The 22,081-nt window shown below is 25.1% G+C and overlaps 3 protein-coding genes across 5 annotated transcripts; 1 reads left to right on the forward strand and 2 right to left on the reverse strand.

Moving 5' to 3' along the window:
* Nucleotides 1-373: 373 nt before the first annotated feature.
* On the forward strand, nucleotides 374-10,362 carry LOC122859449 (putative protein FAM10A4). The gene is made up of 5 exons (XM_044163050.1): nucleotides 374-508; nucleotides 767-1,045; nucleotides 1,178-1,590; nucleotides 9,337-9,528; nucleotides 9,911-10,362. Exons 2-5 carry the CDS (start codon nucleotides 775-777, stop codon nucleotides 10,160-10,162), a joined length of 1,128 nt encoding a protein of 375 aa, XP_044018985.1. The 5' UTR covers nucleotides 374-508; nucleotides 767-774; the 3' UTR covers nucleotides 10,163-10,362.
* LOC122859448 lies at nucleotides 2,109-8,181 on the reverse strand. Of its 2 annotated transcripts, none has more exons than XM_044163049.1 (11): nucleotides 7,761-8,181; nucleotides 6,070-6,159; nucleotides 5,939-6,003; nucleotides 5,488-5,872; nucleotides 4,795-5,424; nucleotides 4,447-4,698; nucleotides 4,267-4,383; nucleotides 3,863-4,035; nucleotides 3,586-3,777; nucleotides 2,921-3,184; nucleotides 2,109-2,834 (listed from the first exon to the last, which is right to left on the reverse strand). In XM_044163049.1, the coding sequence occupies exons 1-11, from the start codon at nucleotides 7,840-7,842 to the stop codon at nucleotides 2,442-2,444; spliced, it is 2,643 nt and encodes an 880-aa protein (XP_044018984.1). In that variant the 5' UTR covers nucleotides 7,843-8,181; the 3' UTR covers nucleotides 2,109-2,441. The 2 variants fall into 2 exon arrangements, with proteins under 2 accessions (XP_044018984.1, XP_044018983.1); XM_044163048.1 differs by having other exon boundaries at nucleotides 3,863-4,092; nucleotides 7,761-8,060.
* A 1,452-nt stretch (nucleotides 10,363-11,814) lies between the features above and the next one.
* On the reverse strand, nucleotides 11,815-21,900 carry LOC122859447 (proton channel OtopLc-like). Of its 2 annotated transcripts, none has more exons than XM_044163047.1 (8): nucleotides 21,595-21,900; nucleotides 15,428-15,683; nucleotides 15,030-15,144; nucleotides 13,775-13,991; nucleotides 13,550-13,707; nucleotides 13,261-13,480; nucleotides 13,003-13,174; nucleotides 11,815-12,696 (listed from the first exon to the last, which is right to left on the reverse strand). In XM_044163047.1, the coding sequence occupies exons 1-8, from the start codon at nucleotides 21,653-21,655 to the stop codon at nucleotides 11,847-11,849; spliced, it is 2,049 nt and encodes a 682-aa protein (XP_044018982.1). In that variant the 5' UTR covers nucleotides 21,656-21,900; the 3' UTR covers nucleotides 11,815-11,846. The 2 variants fall into 2 exon arrangements, with proteins under 2 accessions (XP_044018982.1, XP_044018981.1); XM_044163046.1 differs by lacking the exon at nucleotides 21,595-21,900 and adding an exon at nucleotides 17,959-19,080.
* Between the last annotated feature and the right edge of the window lie 181 nt (nucleotides 21,901-22,081).

The following is a 22,081-nucleotide window of genomic DNA, read 5'->3' on the forward strand; positions in this document are numbered from 1 at the left end:
ACCGAAACTAGCGCTCCGGGCCGCAAGCCCCTAAATTGTAATGCCCTGCACCCGTATTCAGAGGATGTTCTCATTAGGGCGTTTTTTTTCCGATGGTGGCGTTTGTGAAGCTTTTCTATATGAAATCTATATAAAAAAAATTTTGTTTAGCGTCATCAGCGGAAAAAAAAAGCCCTAATGAGAACAATTTTGCCCCGTGAATACGGGTGCTGTGAATTGGACTGCCGAATGATTTTTGGAACGTCCCCACTTGCTTTTTCACCTTTGCGCAAATGCGTGGTCATGATTCGCTAAAAAAAATTGACGAAAGAACGCTGCTATTATACACACCATGTATATTATACGTAACTTACATATCAGACTCACTATCCACTGCTGTTCACTGAGTCACTGATTCACACATATTTGTCTAATGTCCATCAATCATCATTTGTTCTGATTTGTTCTGTGAATTAACTGCCGATTTGTGTTTACCAGTAACTGCCATTATAACACTCTAATAATATATGTAAGTAATATACATTTATGAGAGAAATTTTATTTATCATTTTGAAAGTAAAAATTTTTGTATAATCTGACATTCCATGAATACTAATAAATTATCTTATATTTGAATGAAAATTTATTTGATACTGACAAAGGTTATACGTGACAATAATCGACCCGGCTGACGTCTCAATAACTCATCATTATTTTTCTGTCAAAGTCCACAAATTGAAAAAATATAAATGAACTAATAACATAAATATTTAACGATTAATTGCAGATTGTAAGATGTCTATTCCTATAAGTAAGGAAAGCCTGGCTCCTTTACAAGTTTTTGTTAAGCTATGTCAAAAAAATCCAAGCATCTTACATTTGCCAGATCTTAAATTTGTCAGAGAATTTATTGAAAGTTTTGGTGGCAAAATACCTAATGCTTCACCATCAAGTAACACCTCGACAAATGAACCAAAACAGAGAAAAACAAGTGTTAATGCTGAGCCTGGTTCTGATGCAGATGACGATGATGATCAATGTGCATTTGACATGACTGGAGTTATTGGTAAGCCCTTTTTTTTTCAAGTCATGATAACTGTTTTAATTAAACTACTATCCTGTAAATTGAATTTACAATTCTATTTTGTTATTATTTATAAACTTTTTAAAATTCTAAATTGTTTTTTCTATTCTTTAGAACCAGACAATGATCCACCTCAACAAATGGGTGATTTAGAATTCATTCCAACTGATGAAGACATTTCAAAAGCTCATTCAAAAAGATCAGAAGCATTGTCAGCATTTGCTGAACAAGATTATGAAAAAGCAATTAAACTTTATACTGAAGCAATAATGCTCAATCCATCAGCAGCATTGTTATATGCAAAGCGTAGTCAAGCTTATTTATCATTAAAAAAACCAAATGCTTGTATTCGTGATTGTGACAGAGCTATTGAGCTTAATCCTGACAGTGCTGCAGCACATAAATTCCGTGGTCGTGCACATCAACTTCTTGGTAATTGGGAAAAAGCTGCAACTGATCTCAGACTTGCATGTCAATTTGATTTTGATGAACAAGCTGATGAATGGCTTCGTGAAGTAACTCCAAATGTAAGTAATTTTCCAATTTTTTCAAACTACCTATTTTATTATCCGGTAAGTTAAAAAAATTTAAAACGTCATTTTCACAAAACAAAAAAATTTTATTAATAAGAACATTGCTGCACGAATCTAAAAAAAAAAACATTTAACGTTTTTAAGAAGTTTTCCCAGCAAAATAATTACGTATAGTATTCGTTTTTTTTTTTCGTTAATTTGCTAATAAAAAACAAGACGAAAATAACTCAATTTACGGTAGTAATATTAACAGGATAATTTATTCGAATACGGGGTATTTAATAAATTATTACGATAAGAGAAAATGCAAAGTTTTTTTTTTGGCAAGTTTTGCTTCTTATTCATTTTTTATCTTTTCAAGCAAAATTAAACCAAAGATTATTTGTTTGTTTTTTTTTTTTTTTTAATATTTCTTTGGACCTTCACTTTTTCACTTCAGCTTTTTAAATTAATAAATAATAATATTAATTTTTAAGTATTGATAACAACAAAGACGAATGCAAATAGCTGTATCTCTTTTCAAACTAAAATTTTAATGTCATATATATTATTTTTTAAAATTCAATAGATTTTTATGAATGAAATTTTCAATGGCTGCCTGCAGCCTGACGTTGTTTACTGTATCAATAAAACTTTCATCGCAGTTATTGTACAATTAATTGATTCAGTATACAAACGTGATAAGTTTTTTATTTTTTCTCCTTCATTCGCATAAAGTCATAAAATTCAAACTTTCTCAACTAAACAACTCTTCAAGATTTAAAAAATTTCATATTTTATTTTTTAAATTATTGAAAAGCGAAAAAAAAAAAAAAAAAAATTATACTTTTTTAAGTAATTTTTTTTCAACTTGTTGATTGTTGGCTGTTGGTGTTGTTGTTTTCGTTCAAAGTAGATTCCACCAATTTTCTGTATTTACCAACGAGTTCTGGTAGATCATAAGCAATTGCAACATCAAGCCTATTTATTGGACAACCTCTAAAATACGTGCATGTTGAGCTCAATGGTTGAAATTCATGTAAAGCATTTAAACGGAAAAAATCTCGGTAAACATCTGGATCAGGTAGATCATATCGTGAGATATTTGTTAGTGTGCTTAGGCCCTCATAAATATGATAGTCTTGAGGACTTTCAATAATTTTATCACTTGTGTCTTTTTTGTTGCCGAAGAAAGTCTTGTGATTGAAGTAAGTAGTTAAATAACAGTCTACCATTTTAGCATGATTTCTAACACGAACCTATTTACATAAAACAATAAATTAATCAATCATGTTACCAAATATTTTTTTATAATATTGAAAAATCAATATTTTTAAATACTCACAGCAAATCTTCTTGCACTTGCAATTTTATGTTCAACTCGTTTGTCAATTGCTGATCTTAAATCACGTAAAAACGCACGTTCTTGTGCATAAAGTAGTCGAGTTGGTGCTCCAGCTTCATATGGCAATGACCAAAGTGATGTTGAGTACATAACTGGTGGTTCAGCACTTGACATTAATGGTGAAATATTCCAAATTAAAGCACCTTGTACTCTCATCAATTCTTCAGGTTTTACTTGGTCTGCTTTGTTTAAAATTATTCTTGTCTGTTGAAATTGAATAATTATTATTGATATTTATATTTTTAAACCATTCAAATTATATCATTAGACTTTTGTTATTTAAATTTATATATTTGAAATTGTGTAAATCACATTAGTAGAACGATTGAAAATTTCTAATTTTCTTTTTGAATTATATTTAAAGGAAAAAAAGCTCTGAAATTCGTGTTGGTTAATTTGTATGCTTTTTCTTATTTTTTTATAAACCGATTATTGTTTATGAACAAGGTGGTAACGTGACTCTTTAAATAAATATTTCCGTAATATGAACATGACTTACGCAATAAAATTTATTAACGAAAGTATCACTCAAACTATTAAGTTATCGTTATGAAATTTAAAGTTTTATTAACTTGTTAAAACAACAAAGTTTTTCAATAATTTACCTGATATTCACGACCCTTGAGCTGATCAAGAATTGCTTCAGTTTCTGGGCCAACATCCAATTTTGACGGATCATAAACCAAAAAAATTATGTCAGCTCTGTCAATAAACCATTGGCAAGCATCATTAAAAGGAAAAAGTCGTTGAACTTGTTTGCGTATTTCTAAAATTCCTGGTATTTCCACAATGTTTACCTTATTGTAAATATAAATTATATAATTTTCTTTTTATTATTATTATGTTTTTAAATGAGATATATTTAATGATATTTGTTGATACCTTTTCAAGTAATTTATTATTGAGCTTGAGACCCCTGAGACGATCCAACATGCCTTGACCAAATTTTTGAAGACCAGAAAACGTCCAATCAGCAGCAAGTTGCGTACCGTCTAAGACTTCTTGCTCTTCACCGTGCATAAGAATGTTGAAATATGCTGGTGATGGCTCAGCACCTGGATCAGTACCATTTGGCGGTTTGCAATTTTCACCAATGCACTCTTGCACACCGCCTAAAAACACTCTAAATCTATCTAGCTATTTCCAAAGTCTAGTACTTTTTTTTTATATATTTTAAAATCGATCTCCTAGCATATTTTTTAACTATTGATTTGCTTTAAATTTGATCTAATTATCTCCAAAAAGATACAGTTTGATTGACTCTTTCTTTTTTTTTTTTCACTCACCTGTTCGAAGCGCTGTTGGTTGATATTCATTGTCCAATAAATAATTTATAATTGAAGATTTTCCACCACTCCAAGGACCCATCAACAATACCAATGGTTTTGAAAATATTTCAGGATCTAAAAAATGAAAAAATTTATTAGAAAGACTATTTTTTTTTTTTTTTTTCTTTTTTAACATACCACCAAAGTGTCGATTACTGAGATCTCTGTATTTATAAAGTGTTTCAAGTGGTTTAATTGCGGTATCATAAAGTCGTTTTAATTCTTTAAGAACAACATCTGATGCTTTTTGAATAGCAGCTTCTTTTTCTTCATTATCTTGATCTAATTTTAAAATTTGATTTATATGCTCTCTTGGTCGTAAATTTTTTGGTATTTCAATTTCTTGAATTAAATCTTCTTCGGGTGTTGGTTCATTTTCTTCTGATTTATCTGATCAAAACAAAACAAAAAATTAATAAAAATTTAAATTAGCTTTAATAATAATTTAACGAGTTGGTAGTTAAGAAAATAAAAAATACATTTTACCATTTTCTTTGGATTCTGTTCCGTCATTTTCTTCAGATTTTTCTTCAGATTTATCGTCAACTATTTCTCCTGATTTTTCTTCAGATTTTTCTCCAGATTTATCATCAGGTTTTTCTTCAGATTTATCTGGTTTTTCTTCAGATTGTTCTTCAGGTTTTTCTTCAGATTTATCATCCGGTTTTTCTTCAGATTCATTATCAGATTTTTCTGCTGATTTATCATCAGGTTTTTCTTCAGACTTTTCTGCCGATTTATTATCATCAACTGCTTCACGTTTTTGTCGTTCAGATTGTTGATCATTTTCTTCACTAGCATCATCAACAATCTGAGTTTTTTCTTCCGACGATTCATCTTTTTTTTCTTCACTTTCTACAGTACCATTTTCATTTTCTTTACTATCATTTTCTGTAGAACTTTTAACTTCACCAGATTCACTTGAATCTTCAGTTTTATTTTCTAAAAATACAGAAATTTCTTCAATTGTTTCATCACTTTTTGTATCTGTAGTTTCTTCAGATGTTTTAAATATCTCATCGGAAACATCAGCAGAATCTTTTTTTTCTTCCTCTACCTCCACTGTTTCTGTAGATTTTGAATCATCTTTTTCTTCCTCTGTTTTGTCTCCATCATCTTTTTTAAAAGAAATTAAATATTAATATAAAAAATTTAAATTTAAATCTGATAGTTCTTTACCTTTTACAGCATCTTCACTTGATTTATTTTCATTAGATTCAACAGCAGATTCTTTTGAATCTTGTCCATTATCACTTGATTTATTTTCATCAGATTCAACAGAAGATTCTTTTGAATCTTGTTCATTATCGACATTTTCATGTTGCTGATTTGCCTCTACGGAATCTTCATTAGACTGATTTTGTTCAGCTGATTCAACACTTTGATAATTTTTTTCTTTTGATTCTTCATCTTCGTTTTCAACCTTAACTTCTTCATTAGATTCATTTGATTTATTCAAATCTTCTGTATCTCCTGATTCTTTGCTATCTTCACCAGAGTCTTTAACATCATGACCAGCCTCTAATGAGGCTTTTTCGTCTTCGTTTTCGGCCTCGTCTTCTTTCTAAAAATTTCATTTAATCAAAAATTTTTAAATTAAATTACAATTGATGTTTTTTTTTAATCTCACTTTTTCTTCAGAATGTGGTGATTCAACATAATTTTTTTCATCTACATTGCCTTCATCTACAGATCCTAAAAATTAAAAGCAAAAAAAAAATATTTAAACACTTCTTTTAACATGTTATTTTTTTGACAAACCTGCTTCTCGACCTTTGAGTGCTTTTTCGATGTATGGTCGACATTGAACCTCAGAAATAACTGAATCAGATTGCTCATCACTTTGCACAACTGTCAACAAAAATAAATAGATTTTAAAAAATAACAATAACCAAATAATTTGCAAATTTTTAGAAATTTTTTTTAATAAAAAATAAAAATAAATAATTCAAATGAATATGCGTACTGTGATCGTATAAAATTTAACCGGGTGTCTTGTTGAGCAGGGATGCTTGCGTAGGTTGACAAAAATATCTGACCTGCCAGGTGACGCAAGTTTGTCTTAGACGTCAATTAATTTACCCGGATTAGCTTCACAATTTGATTCCAACTAAATATATATATATATATTTGAATTTACAAACATATTATAATTTGTTAACTTTATTAACCGATGACTGCAGATGCATCATTGCATATTGATTTTTGACCTAACTTGTAATCAAGTTTTCACGATACTTGTTTTTAGCCAAAAAATTTTGACTATATGTCAAACATATTTAATTTAATTCTTACTTTCTAATAAATTGTTCTTGGAATTAATTTTGTATTGGACTGTTTTTAGGTCTTTATCTAAAAATAGATAATTTATTCATTTAACAATAATAATTTTAATAAAAGGAATAAACAAAGAATAAAGTTGATGAAAAATAGATTTAAAAAAAAAAAAAGGATAGTATGAAATATAAAGAACAAATCTAAGAAAATTAAGTAAAAGCCAACTTTAAAAACAGTCACTATGGCAGATCTTCATTTTCTTAAAATATCTAAGTTTAGCATAAGTAGGTAGGTGGATTTCAGGGGACACGAAAACTTCTCAATCTACATTTTTACATTTCTAAGCTAAAAAAAAAAAAAAAAAATGAATTAATTTAATTAATTAAATGAAATGAAAAATAAAAAAAATTATCTAAAAATTATATTTTTTTTTTTGTATGTAGACATATTTTTGAGTATTAAAAATTAAAACAATCGAAAATTTCAATCATCGTAGCATTTCATTATTGTTTATTTAACTATATTATTTATTTTGTTTAATAATAATAATAAATATATTTTTCACAATTTTTAAATGACTTATTTGATAAATTATTTAGTGATAATGAGAATTATAAAATTAACCACCTGATGAAAAAGAAAAGCTCTAGAATGGGTCGAGGATGATGACGAGTTTGTGACACTAAACTTATGTAACATTGACCTTGGTCTCAAGTCATTCGTCACATTTACGTCAACATGACGACAACAACGATGACATACACACACACTTTTGTTTACAAATTAAACATAAATAAAAAAACATTAATTTGAATTAAATTAACTCTTCTCTTCATTAAAATTAAATTTAAACTTTAAATAACTAAAAAGACATCAAAAATAGAAAAACTTGAAAATTTCTGAATCCAAGTTTGTTTTTTCGAATGACAAAATTAGATATCAAAATTCTGGATGACCTTATCCCCACTTTACATAATAGCGATGAGTGTAATATTGTCTGTCTAACAATATTAAAATTATACAAACAATCCAAATATTATTTTTTTTGTTTATTTCTCAGTTTTTTTTTTTTAAATAATAAAGATTTTTTTTTTTTTTTAAAAATGTAAATTTTTATTTGCCAATTATTTAAATTAACAAATATTATTATTATGTTAATTTTTGGTTAAACTTACCCTGCAAGGAAATTGCAAAAAATGCTATAAAAAGGCCTACAACGAACACAATTCTTGGCTGTGTCGTTGTTGAGACCATCATTTCGTTGTTTCACTGAGTTTCACTAAACTAGTTTTATCAAACTGTCGTTAAGACAGCTGAATTTTAAACCACTACGACCTATCCTCGTGTCAACTTCACAGCACTAAAATGTCTTTTGAGATATTTAAAATGTTTAAGATCCAACGCCAAACCCCCTTCGGGTACGACTAAATCTAACGTGTGGCAAATCGCCCACCCAGTTTGTATGTAGTAGTTTTTTTTCCCCTACCGTTTCTTTATTTTATTATTAATTACAAACAATCATTATTATTTATTTATTTTTTATTCAATCGATTGTCGAGATAATTATCTTTAAATTATTATTTTTTTTTTAGTCATATTTTTATGGTTAATATTAGAATCAATTTATATTTAATCAAAAAAAAATTTAATTATGAAAAAAATTAATTACTTTATATATTTTCATGATTTTAAAAAATAAAAATAAAAAAGAATTAAAAATTTTTAATTAATTTTTGACAAATTTGCTGTTAAAAAAAGGAAAAAAAGAAATAGCATTTTTAAATATTTAAAAACGTTATTGTTTGCTTAGAAATAATAAATAAATGAAAAAAATTTCGGCTCGTCAGCCTTTGAGGTTGAAATTATGATTTAATAAGACATTGCAATATTATTCTTCGATTTAAAAATAACGTGTCCCAGATTTGTAAAACTTCAAGAGCGAAAGATTATTTTTTTTTTTTAAAATCAATATAAATATTTTGTCAAAAACTTGTTACAGTATTTAATTTTTATGTAAATTTTCATAACATGAATGTCATTTTTCATAGCGTGAAAGTAATGACTATGATTTTTTTTTTACTTGATTATTTTGTGTCCACGCGTTGACGTAGTTATTTTGATTAAATAACATGTTATATTTTCTGATACTATGTTATATTTACAACCTTAAAATAAATATGCTTTAAATGTTTTAAAAATTATTTACTATGTAGATAATTTGGCAAAATGAAGTAGCAACATTGTCCAATTACCATAATTTTTTGGCACCAATTTGCCTAATGAAAAATAAAAAATCCAAAAAAGACGCTATTGTAGAAAAGTATTTAAAAAATTTTTTATAATTTAAAAATTCTTTTATATCACATATTACAGGATATTTTTAATTAAAAAAAAAAAAACATTAAATATTTTATCGAAAATTATCATTTATTTAAACGATAAGATTTTTGCGGCATTTTTAAATGGACAGTGGAGCGTCGCGACGTTGAGCACTTTTATATTTAGATGTGTCCGGGACGCCGCCGTATAAGGTTTCACTTCGTGCACAACATGTAAAAATTTTTTTTGTATTTTTTATTTATCAAGTTTTATCAAAATGCCAAAATATTTTATATTATATAAAGCTTACATTAATTAAATTATTTTATAATATTTATTTTTAAAAACTTCTAAAATAATTAATTTACTAATATACTCATGAAAAATGATTTTATAATTCAATAAATGTATTTTTTTTTTTCTTTTCAATAGGCCAAAAAAATTGAAGAACAAAAAAGAAAGAAAGAAAGACAAGAACATGCGGAAAAAGAAAAACGTGAAAAAATGATGAAAGCACGTGAAGAAGCTGCCAAAACTTGTGAAAATACAAATGATGCATCCCAGGCTGATGGAGCAAATTTCTATCAATATCTTAGTGACCCAGAAGTTCAAGCAGCATTCCAGGTAATAATTTAAAAAAAATGAAAAAATGTTTAATATTATTTTTAACATACAAACTAAAATTATCAACAATGTTTTTATTATAAATTTAAAAGTCGTTATGTACCATTGATATTAAATCACAAACATATGATTATATACAAATAGCCCATTGGTATTAATAGATTTTACAGTAGCTCGTTAGAAAAAGATATAAAATGAAATTTGTAAAAGTAACAAATTGAAATTTTGATGTTTATATTATTTTTAAATTGTCAGTAAATAAAAAATATATCAAATTTGTTTATTATAAATAATTTTTCAATGTCAAAAAATAAAAAAATTATTTTTAAACTTCATTGAACAATTAATTAATATACTATTTATATCTAAAAATTTTTTTTAGGATCCTGAGGTTTCAGCAGCATTTGTTGACATCACTTCAAACCCAGCAAACATTTTGAAGTATCAAAAAAATCCCAAGGTCATGAATCTTATTAACAAAGTTGCATCAAAATTCGGTGGTAGCGGAGCTGGTTTCCCAGGAATGATGGGTGGAATGGGAGGAATGGGAGGAATGGCTGATGCATTCTTCGGCACTGGTGAACAATCAAAACCTTCAGCACCACCAACTGACGATGATTTTGGCCTTGATTAAATCCTCTTATTCAAGGTGTTACATTCAATCTTTACATTGAATAAATGATAATAATAATCAATATGTTTCTCAGCAATAGACTCATTTTTCATTTTTCAATAATTATTTATAAAACTTTATAATGAAAAATTTATAAATACAAATAATCATAATAATAATTATAATAATAATAAAGAGTAGTTGCATAAAATAAAATAACAGTTTTATTTATTTAATTAAATTTTTATATTTATTTTCTCATTTATATAAACCAATAAATACATAACGTTAATATCTATGTACAAAAATATGATTCAAAAAATATTAATAATAGTTTCACTGAACTTTAATTTTTTTGTTTTTTTAGTTACGTCTCTCATGGCTATTTTAAATTAAAATACAAGGAAGCCAAGAAAGGTGTTAAAAATAAAGACAAAAGACAATGTATATGTTAAATATTCCTATACATATATAAAAGATCAACTATTGGTATACACATTACTCGTATAAATTTATTCTAATTTTATTTCATTATTAAAACTGTACAACACCATCGACTATATTATACTTTGAAAAATGCATGTATTCATCATGTTAAAAAACTTAAAATGTAATATTGCACTCAATTTTATATTTAATATATAATAAAATAAATAATTGCATTAATCAAAATAAAATAATCAAAAACTTTGGGACGTTAATCGTAAATGTTTAGTTAATATTCAAAATGTTGTGATGTTCACAAGATGTGGTATTAATGCCTTATGCAATTTTGCCAAAAATATTATCGCCAAGAATATAATATCACATTATTATTTTTAGATCAATTAATTAATGACAGATATACAATTTTTAGCTATATTTGCAGTAAATTCATTTTGATCTACATAAGAAAATTTCCCATTGCAAGAATTTATTACTTAATATTTGATTAAAAAACCTAATTGCCCAAAGTTACTTGATAATAGCCTACAGACACTTTCTTGACCAAGAAAACACTTTTTAAATATTATTATTCAAGTTTATTTATTATTATTTTTTTAATTTACTTTTTTTTTTGTTTGAAAGAGCCCAGAAAGCGTCAATTTAATTAATTTTATATTTTAATTTTCCTAATTTTTCAAGTCAAGACTGTCTCTTTTTGAGCATAAGAGTGCCATGGCACTTTTTTAAATGTTTGTGGTTTATTATTTTTATGATTAATAATAATATTTTCAATAACGCTATTATCTTCACTAAGTCTTATGTTACCTAAATTTCATCAGATGATTGATGAATTTTTTTGGACTTTTGATCATCAAATCTACTTGCATTGTATCCAGAATTCGTTTAATTATGAGGACAATGATGAAGAATAACAGAAGTTGATAAAAATATTTCCTGATTTTTATCAAAACACAAACGACTTGCATTATTTTCATAAGGATAAATAAAATTTAAATTGTCATTAAGTTCAATATCATTTCGATGGCAGGATAAATTATATTCATCACGATTGATTGGAAAAAAATTATCCTCAATATTCAGTATAAAATTATTTTTTAATTTTTTATTTTGGATAATTTTTCTTGTTGATTTTTTTCTAAAAAAACAAATTTAAATTATTAATGAAAATATTCAAATGTTTATTTGTGATATAGTTTTTTAAGAATATTTATATTAAATATTTTTACCTAGATGATTGTTTTAAACGATCAAGTATTCGTCAATTGAGTGAAAGTTCACCTCTCGGTGTTCTGTAACATTTATTCCAAGCTTCAAGTAATAAAACACAGCTATGAAATCTATAAAATATTAATAATGGTAAACATATTCTTGATATGATACCCCATGCAAGAACACCAAAAAATCTCAATTGTAATTCTTGGGTAATCCATGTTTGTGTTACGACAGTATCAAATGCCCATAATACTGCATTACTAAATAATAAAAATGTTATAACTTGTCTTGCTGGTTTAGCAATCATTTGATATCTAGTAATACAACTTCTTTTTGATGCTTCAGCAATTAATGTACTTTGTGCAAAACATTGAAATAATTGTAATATTGATGCAATAAGTAACATAATATGTCGTCCTCGTGAATCATCATCAATTTCATCATTAACATTTGTTGAATATGATATTAATGAACAAGCACAAACAACTGCTGTAAATATACAATAAAGTTGTACACCAAATATTGTTATATTTGATAAAATTGTATCAAGTGATGGTGGTGCTCTTGAGACAATTGACATTTGACGTACTTGCACAAGACCACTTATTGTCATTAATGAACTTAATCCTAATATTGCAATAAGTGTACCATTTGTTAACCATGATAATGTTGTTGGTGGAAATTTTTCATTTTCACGAACAACAAGAAATATTAAAATAACAACAATACCAGCTGTCATTGATAGTATACCAAGAAAAAGACCTTTACTGGAACTGTCACAGCCAATTCTTGTATGACTTGTCAAATCTTTAATACTATGAAATTTGTGTTTGTGTGAAAAACGATTTCTACCTACATTTTGTCCCATTACAAAAGTTACTGCTGCCGCTATTAAACTGAAATTTAAATAAATTTTATATATTAATATTATAATCCATATTATAAAATCAGATAATCAAGGCATGTTTACAACATTTTTTCTTTATACAGTTGAAAATTTTGTTTCTTGATTAGAATGTCAGTATGACAACATTACATGAGTCACAAGGGTTTTTCTTATTCTTTTTTAATCTAAATGCCAACAACCAAAATATATACTTATTCACATGATCTCTTATGAACAGCCTCAATTATATACAATCAAACGATTTTTGTACTTTCTTTTTTTTCTTTTTTGAAACCCTAAACTTTTATAATCTTACCTAAATTGAACAATGAAGGGATAAAGAAAAAGCATACTAGAAGTCCACAATTGTCCCAGTGTATTTGTATTTAAACACTGTTGAAGAGTTACAACTTGTGATATTTGTTCATCAGATATTGGCTGATAAAATGATTTTGCTGTAAATGAATTTCCAAATGCTGTACTCGTAACTATAATCAAAAAAAAATATGTTGTTCTAAAACACATGAATTTTATTTTGATATATTTATATTTTTCTTTCTGACCGTAAACTTACCATCAATGATATCACGAGTTTTTCTATTCAACACACTAGGAAATCTTCTGAGGCTCAATGGTGAAGAAGATATTTCAGGACCTTTTTGTGCCAAATGCACAAAGTATGTCCATTCTTGAGCTGAATCCCAGATAACTAATCTTACCCATACTGCAATATTTGTTGCAGCAAGATGAGTAAATCCAAATCTTGCTGCTAGTCCAAATTTTTCTACTAAAACCTAAATAAATTATTTTTTTTTAATAATAAATTTATTAAATAAAATATAAATTAATTATTTAATATTTACCTGAGAATTGACAAATAAAAAATGCATTTGTAAAAATGTAAAAAGTCCATGAAGAACTGGATGAACAAAGACAATATCACTCAAACAATCTGCGCCTTGCATCAGTGAATACATTGCCATTTCAATGCCATTGAATACCAAAGTTGCCAAGCCAAATACTTGATTAACAAATTAATTATTTATTTAGTATTAATATAATAATAATATTAAAATAATTATACTTACAAAGTGCACCAACACGAATGTAAAAACTCGTTGATGCTGTTTTTGATCTTGAAATATGAGCTCTTTTTAGTGAACCAAATCGCGTGAGAGATGTTCCTCCAAGTTCAGCATCATCAGAATTACCTGATAAACTTCCACAACTATCCATCAGGACCCAAAGATAAATGCTGATTATGACGATGATACTTCCAACGTAAAGATAAATTAAGAAAAAACTCTAAATAAAAAGTAAAATTATTATTAATATCAAGTATTAGAAATAAGACTTAATTTAATTTAATTCATTAAAGATTGATTAAATTAATATCAAAAGAAGCCGATGTTAATTAAAATCAATTCAAATTAACATATCATAAAAATTCAATTTAATTAGTTTGTTCAATTTGACGAGTTAGATTTTTTATTTTTTTTTTCATTATGAAGCTGAGTAGATAAAACTACTTAAAAATTTTGAATATAATGATAATAATAGTATAAAAGGTTTTTGACATTTATAGAACTAGTTTTATAAATTATGTTATTTCAAACTATATTCAATGCTATTGACCCAAAATCCTCGCAATTTTATAACTGTCTTTTTTTTACGTTATTAAAATGATAATTATTAATTCATGAAAAACGAATGGGAAGTTGAAAATTACATTTACTTTCTCATATATTTATATACTTCATTAAATTTGTACTATTTTTATTAATCATTTTTTTTTTTTCTAATTTAAAATATATCAACATGAGATAAGATTATGTTAATTTTCAGTAGACTGACCGGAAGAAAGAAAGTGAATAATTACCACTTCTGTCTAATGTATAAATTTGATGAAAATTAATATATTTAAAAATTTTTTTAAAAATGTAATGTTATAATGATGACTACAAATGACTTCCGGTCCATGAATCCTTAATGATTATTATCTTATTACACTTTGGTAATTCAAAGAAGGGGAAATTTTTTTTTTTTAGACTTATAAAAAGTAAAAAATAAAAAAAAACTTGCGGGGCCTTGATCTTGGCTGGAATAAACGATTTCACTAAGCAAAGGCGAATTAGAAATCGTGCCTTTCGATCGAGTGAACAGATACACTGAAAGAAAAAAAAAAAAAAACAAATGCCTAGCACGAGCTAATCTCAACTGGCTGTATTTTTTTTTTAAACCTGTTTTCAAAGACAAGGTGATGATGAAGATGTTTTTCTAATTGATTTATTTATTGCTTTGAATTATTTAAACTAATAGATTTTTTTTAATTTTCTTAAATACCTGGACACTTAAAAGTGGCACTGGAGTATCCATGACCTCAGCTAAACACAAGGCCATCATCATAATGATAATTAATTCACCATAAACATTGGAAAGGACAATCCATAATTGAGAACTGAAAAGAAAATTATATCAATATGTGGCTTTTTTATCATTAATCAATCGTTAGATTGTCTCGGCTCTTTTTTATATGTTTTTTTGTCTTATCTTTTTTGATTTAGGAATGAGCAAAAGAAAAAAATAGATAAATAACAAATATAATTATAAATAATTACAGTTACAATAATTACTAATGAATTGGACTGATTTCGGAGAAATACAGATTGCAGAAAAAAAATAGCACGGGTTTTATTAAAAAATTATTTTTGTCAGGGATATCTAAAAAACTGTTTTCTTACTAGGGTTCTGAATTATCAAGAAGATCATTATCGGGGGATCTCGCTCCTGCGAGAATCCTGGAGACGAGTGACCTTGGTGAAGCCGTTGTGGTGTTTGGTCTATTTTCAGGTAAATCTGATGATAATATATTAGCACTTGTTGGCTTTCCACTACGTCGATTGTGAGCACTTCCTGATTGATTTCCCTCCACGAGATCCTCAGTGTTACTTCCAGTTTCATTCAAACTGTCCTTATCATGAGATTCATTGTTAGCACCTGAGAACAAAACGTCATTAATTAAAAATTAATTAATAAAAAAATCAAAGCATTTAAATAGTAAAAGAATTACTATGTTCCATTTTTGGTAGAACTATTTCTCTGGATTTTTTTCTCGAAATTAAACTTTTTTTTACAGAAAAAAATCAAAAAAAAAAACGGAAAAACTCGAATGAATTTTTTTACCACGGATAATTTAAAATTTACTATTTTTTTTATTTATTTCATATTGAATTATACATAAGTCATCAAACGGTTTTTTTGTTGTTTTTAATTAGTAAAAACTTAAAATTTATTTTTTGATTTTTTAAGACGTAAAATTACAACAGAAGACATGGAATTACAGAAACATAATTTAGATACGAGAGGCCCATAAAATGCGTGATCACAAATCCGTAAAATTGAATGCATAAAGAGAGTTTATTATATTACTCACGCGATAGTACCTTAAACAATTCCCCATATAGTTTACAAAAATACAAACAATAAAAATAAATAGTCAATCAAATGTATTGAAGAAAAAGTATCTCTCGAAAGTTAGTAACATATCTATCATTTATTATTATTTATATTATATTGTATACTTTTTGTAATACAATAAATATCCTATATGTATAAAGACATTTTTTCTTACTTAATAATAATGTTTGAAATGTATATTAAAATTATAAAATATTGTTAACAAGCAAATTATATTTAATTTTAATAATTGAATTAATTGAACTCAAAGATCAAACATTCTCAATTTAATTTAATAATTCGTCCTTTATAGAAAGTTATATTCATTATATTTTCACAGAATAATAAATTTACATCAAAAAATAATGAAATAAAAAATGAAATAAATAAATAAGAGTATTTACAATTATTTTTAAGAGTAAAAGTATGATATGTATATTCTTCAATAAATGCTAGAATAATTTTCTAATTCATTCTGGAATAATATAATATTAAATATATACGTTTAAATTTATTCCACAAATGTATATATATATATATTATTTTATTTCTTTGAACATATTAATAATGGAATAAGTTATGATTTAAAATAATTATATTGTACTTACAATTTTTTTATTCTGTATATTTAAAAAAATAAATTATTCACTTATAAAGATTTATGTTAATTTTATATTTCAATTATAAAAAATTAATTTGAATTATATTTTTTTTATAATGAAATATATAAGTATGTTTTTTTTTGTTAGTTAATTTTTAAGAGATGATGATACTGCTGTGATGTCTTTCCAACGTCAATAAACAAAGTGTATCGAAGAGTATCGAAGCATTAAAGTCTTTCAACTAAACTTGTAATTTTATTTCTCTTTCTTTATCAATCTATCTTTTTCTTATTTGACACTGACATTAAACTTTCCATGAACCGTCAACAATTCAACAGATACACTTAATCCCTTCTTATTTTTTCATACCTTTTATCATTCATCTCTCCTCCTGCTCATTCTCTTTTTTACAAATATAAAATTTAGAAAAATAATTAATAAATGGTTTAAAAATTTTTTAACATTAAAAAACAATGAAAAAAACATCAATTTATTTGAAAATGTTCTCAATATATTATAAAAAATATTTAACATTATAGCTTTCAAATAAAAAAAATAAAAAAAACTTGAATATTTTTATTATTGTTTGATTAGAAAAATTAATTATCATTTCATATTTTTTAAGCGAGTAAACCTTTTTTTAAAGTTTTTATTTTTATTATAAAAAAAATTTGGGAAAATATTTTAACTAGTAAAGTATTTATCTATCATAAACGTTGTGTTATATTGATTGAATTTATTAAAGCAAAAAATTTGTTATTCTGTTTGTTTATTTAAATTTTTGCTTTTATTAAAATGTATATGAATAATATTTGTATATCACGGTTTGGATTACGTACCAACTGTTTGAGAAAGATTGTGTCAATAACTGTAACACGTAGAAGTGCAGATTGCAGAAGAAAAAAAAAAAACTACATGTGAACTATCCAGATGCTTTTCGACATCATCATCATCAATGTTGTTTCATTTAATAAATGAATAGAAACAGGGAATAAAATTTTATCTAACGGAAGTCTTTTAGTAACGGAATTTTAAAAAGTAATAACATCTGTCCATCAATAGTTTACAAAAAAAAACATATATACATTTTGTCAGTATGTCAGAATGTCTAGAATATACAAGAATTTCCACCGGTATCTTAGCAATTTATTTAACGTTTTTTTTTTTATCATAAAATAATTTATTTCTTTTTTTCAGAATTTTTTTTCTCTCACCTGTATTATTTACTGAATACTTTGGTAATGTATTATCATCATCAATATTACTTGTTGATTCATTAGTACCATCAATATGACTATTTTCCATTATTTTTTCTATCCCAAATTTTAAACTATCATTTTGTTGATTTTCATGGATTTTTTTAGCAACAAATTTCCAATTATCGTCATGTTCAATTGACGGTATATTTTTTTGAATATCGTAATTTATTTTTGAATGTTTTTGATAGCTCAATGTGCCAAATTCACTTATCGAATCAACATTTGTTGACATCATATCATCAGTTATATCATCATTTTTTTCCATCATAATATCATGATTTTCATCTTTAAATATCTTACGATATCTATTTTGATTTTCTATATTTATAACACCACGTGGAATTGATACAGGATTCAACCAAGGATCATCACTTGATTCTTTATTTTTCATTTTTTTAATAAAATTATTTTTTTCAATAAAAATAAAGTCTCTATTATTTATTGATGCTTTAGAATTTTCTAACCACTCTGAAAGTTGTTTATTTTTTTCTAATAATTCTTTTTGATGTATTAAATAATCAGCATTATTATTATCTCCAATTTTTTTATCACGACTTTTTTTCGAAAAATCAACAACACTGTAAATTGGCTCTTTGTAATCAATAAAAGTTTCTTCAATATTAATATTAACGTTATCACTTTTTATACTACACTCTTCATCAATCACATTATTAATATTAATTTTTTTTTTAACAAAATTTTGATAATTTGTTAGTTTCTTAGGTTCATTATCTTCATTAATAAATTTTGGAATTGATTCACGTATTGCTATTTCAATCCAACTTGGTCTTTTCACTGTTTTTATAATATTATTATCAATATTGTCAAATGATACTGAATTTTTATTATTTTTTTGTCCTTTCTTCTTGACTGTTATACTTGGAATGCAATTTAATTCAGCCACCATATCGATATTAAGCTTTAATAAACACTCAAAATTAAATATTTTGTCTTATTGTTGTACGTGTTTGTGTATATGTTCAACAGGAAGTCACGTTAATATGAACCGGGATTTTTAATTACGTGAGTTCTAAATATTATAAAATAATTATAAAAAATTAATTTATAAAGACTATTGAAAAAAAAATTATAGTTTTATTAAATTAAATTTAATATATTTGTAGTAAAAAAAAACAAATATTTTTGGTGATTCCTCTTTGACTTCTTTATAGAGACTAAATGTTAGTAAAATTTTTTCATTTAAAAGGCAAAATAAAAATAAATATAAAAAGCAATAATAAAAAAAAAAAAATTAGGTGAATGCTTGATATCAGTGAGGTGATGTTTCAGGTTGATCACATGGATTTGGTGCTTCATCGTGACTTGACTAGTTAAATCATTAAACTTTCCAGCGATAGATTTACATTCTTGACCTCTTTCAATGTCACATAAACATATATTTAATTATATTAAATTTAATAATTAATTTTTGAATATAAATGATAAAATATTTTAAATTGTTTATAAAATATTTGATAACACTTGATCAATCATTAAAAATTTTTTATTTTTGAATAATAAATAAACAAATTAATTGATCGTCAAGACATCTGGATAGCGAGGAAATTTTTTTTTCCCGAGTCGAAGATCAAGATTGTTTTTTAATATTATTTCTTTTCTTATCAATTTATTCAGTTTTTTTTTTCTTGAAAATTAACTGCAACAGTTGGTGCATATAACGATTCATCAAATGGTTATTATTATTTTTCAATGTGTAATCATGATCATGTGGCAAATAATAATATAGTTTGAAAAGGAACTATATTTATTTTTTTTATTCTTTATATGCTATCTAAAAAATACAATTCACTTTTTTATATTAAGTTTAATATAACCTCTGTATATTTTTTCAGAAAGTGTTCAGAAAATTTTCTATTGTAATATTTAGTTTGTTTTATTTACATTCCAGAAATATTTTACATCCATGACATCTTTATAATAACAAATTAATATAATAACAGATGATTCAAGTCAGTTTTCATTTCTATCAACTAAAATAAAAAACGCCAAACTATATAAGCAACAATTAATTTTTTTTTTTAATTAGTTTTTAAAAACATGGAAAAATATTTTATCAAAATTTTATTGGCTTTTTTTTTTTTTATTGATTTATTTATATGATAAATTAAGGTTTTATCATTGGATGAAAGGCCAAATAAAAATCTTTTCCAGCTTTTGTAAGACATAACTTGGGTTAAAATGATCGTAAAATATAAAAATAAAACGACATATATTTTCAAAAGAGAAAACAAACATGTATGTTTTTATATGATTTTTGAATAAAAAATTCCAACTTTTAATTAACAGAAAAAATAATAAATGAAAGCAATATAGAATCATCTGCGAATGCAAAAATCAAATGTTCAATTTTTGACATCTTTGAACGTTTAATTATCATTTTCTATAAATGTTAACTTGTTGTTTTTTTTTTTTTTTTATGTTTATTTATTAACACATTTTGAAGTGTTTAATTTTAACACTCAACTGAATGATGAACTGGTACTCAAAAAAAAAATTTTAGACTTATTTTGACAAATGAAAAATATTAATTTTCATTTAATTGTTTAGCATTATCAATTTAGCAATTTGTATTTTTTTTTTTTTTTTTCACTTAAAATTTTAAAGTATACAATGTAAAAGTCAATAATAAAATTGTAAATGTCAAAAACATATTTTTTACATATGTAAATGAATTCAAAATAAAGGTATAATAATTTTAAATTTGACAGACATAAAAACAAAAATCAATTAAAAAGAAAACACATCATTTTGCATATTGAAATATATTCATACACGTATATCATGTTGTTTATTGTTAAGTTTTGTTTATTTATATATTTACTTAACTTTTCTTTACTTTTATTTATTAAATATACTCTTTACCTTATTTTAACTGAAGACTGTGGTCAACAGATTGACCAGCTACTTAAAACTTATAACGGTAAATTTCGTGCGCACTTGAGTGTCTCCAAGTCGTGCACCGCTATATAATAAAAACTTATGAATTATATACAAATAATATATACATGTATGTAAATATATCAATAGACTAATTTATATTTACATTGAATTAATTTGAAATGAATAATTATTATAAAACACTAACTCAATTTTCAGGAGCGAAAAAAAAAAAAAACACTTTAAACAAAATTGAAATAATATTTTTTTAATTATTAATTTGAGATTGTCGTTTGTAATAAAATTAAGTGACTCAATTTTCATATGTTAAAAAAAATACAATATTTAATTTAGAAAAAAAAATGTATTTTTAATTATTTATTATTATTTTTATTTATTTAAAAAAAATACTTGAAAATGTTTCGCGGTCATTTCGAGTTTTCACTTCCTTGAAATAGAAAATAGAGAAAGTGCAAATATACATAAATGCATGTAAATCTTTGTTATATTGCAGCTTAATGCAAAAGTATACAAATTAACGCATCACGGACGTCGCAGTAGATGTATTATAATATCCTTTTTATTTCGTAATAATTATTGCCAAATAAAATTTCTAAAAATGAATTTAAATTGAGGAAATGATCTTTTTTTTAAAAAAAAATTTATTTAAATAATTGTATTCTTTATTTTCACCTGATTTTGAAGAACGTGATTCTTCAATTGGTTGTAAAGAAGATCCCGAGGCCCTCGGCATTTTGATGTAATAAATTTGATCAAGTTTTTAAATGTTGAAAATATTTAAATAATGAAATGTTTACAAAAAATAAAGAAATTTAATGTCAAACTTTAATTGCAATATATTAAAATACCCACACATGAAGCACAATTTATTCACTTTTAAAACAACTACAAAGGAGAGAAAAAATTTATAATTCTTTAACACAAACTTTAAATTATTGCAAACATTTTTTTTTTCTTTTCTTTTGTTGGTGACATAAAATAACATGTGTCATATATTAAAAAGAGTTTTAATTTTTTTTAATAACAGTAATGAAAAATTATCAAGAATGTATTTTAACATTTTGACGATTGATAAAAATTTTAATTACTTATAAAATACTTTCTTTATAATATCACTTTCACTTTTGAATAAATCAATTTTCAATTCGAATCAATGAAT

The sequence above is a fragment of the Aphidius gifuensis genome, linkage group LG6 (assembly GCF_014905175.1).
Source record: "Aphidius gifuensis isolate YNYX2018 linkage group LG6, ASM1490517v1, whole genome shotgun sequence".
Taxonomy (NCBI): domain Eukaryota; kingdom Metazoa; phylum Arthropoda; class Insecta; order Hymenoptera; family Braconidae; genus Aphidius; species Aphidius gifuensis.

Excerpts from the sequence above, each read along its gene's own strand:
- LOC122859448 (XM_044163048.1), bottom strand. The coding sequence starts at position 7,842 with ATGATGGTCTCAACAACGACACAGCCAAGAATTGTGTTCGTTGTAGGC. Across the intron at positions 5,873-5,938 it reads CACCACATTCTGAAGAAAAA|AAAGAAGACGAGGCCGAAAA; the intron begins GTGAGATTAAAA and ends TGAAATTTTTAG. Across the intron at positions 3,185-3,585 it reads TCAAGGGTCGTGAATATCAG|ACAAGAATAATTTTAAACAA; the intron begins GTAAATTATTGA and ends CAATTTCAACAG.
- LOC122859449 (XM_044163050.1), top strand. The coding sequence starts at position 775 with ATGTCTATTCCTATAAGTAAGGAAAGCCTGGCTCCTTTACAAGTTTTT. Across the intron at positions 1,046-1,177 it reads TGACATGACTGGAGTTATTG|AACCAGACAATGATCCACCT; the intron begins GTAAGCCCTTTT and ends TCTATTCTTTAG. Across the intron at positions 1,591-9,336 it reads TTCGTGAAGTAACTCCAAAT|GCCAAAAAAATTGAAGAACA; the intron begins GTAAGTAATTTT and ends TCTTTTCAATAG.
- LOC122859447 (XM_044163046.1), bottom strand. The coding sequence starts at position 18,910 with ATGGTGGCTGAATTAAATTGCATTCCAAGTATAACAGTCAAGAAGAAA. Across the intron at positions 13,481-13,549 it reads TTTTATTTGTCAATTCTCAG|GTTTTAGTAGAAAAATTTGG; the intron begins GTAAATATTAAA and ends TAATTTATTTAG. Across the intron at positions 12,697-13,002 it reads CCCTTCATTGTTCAATTTAG|TTTAATAGCGGCAGCAGTAA; the intron begins GTAAGATTATAA and ends TTTAAATTTCAG.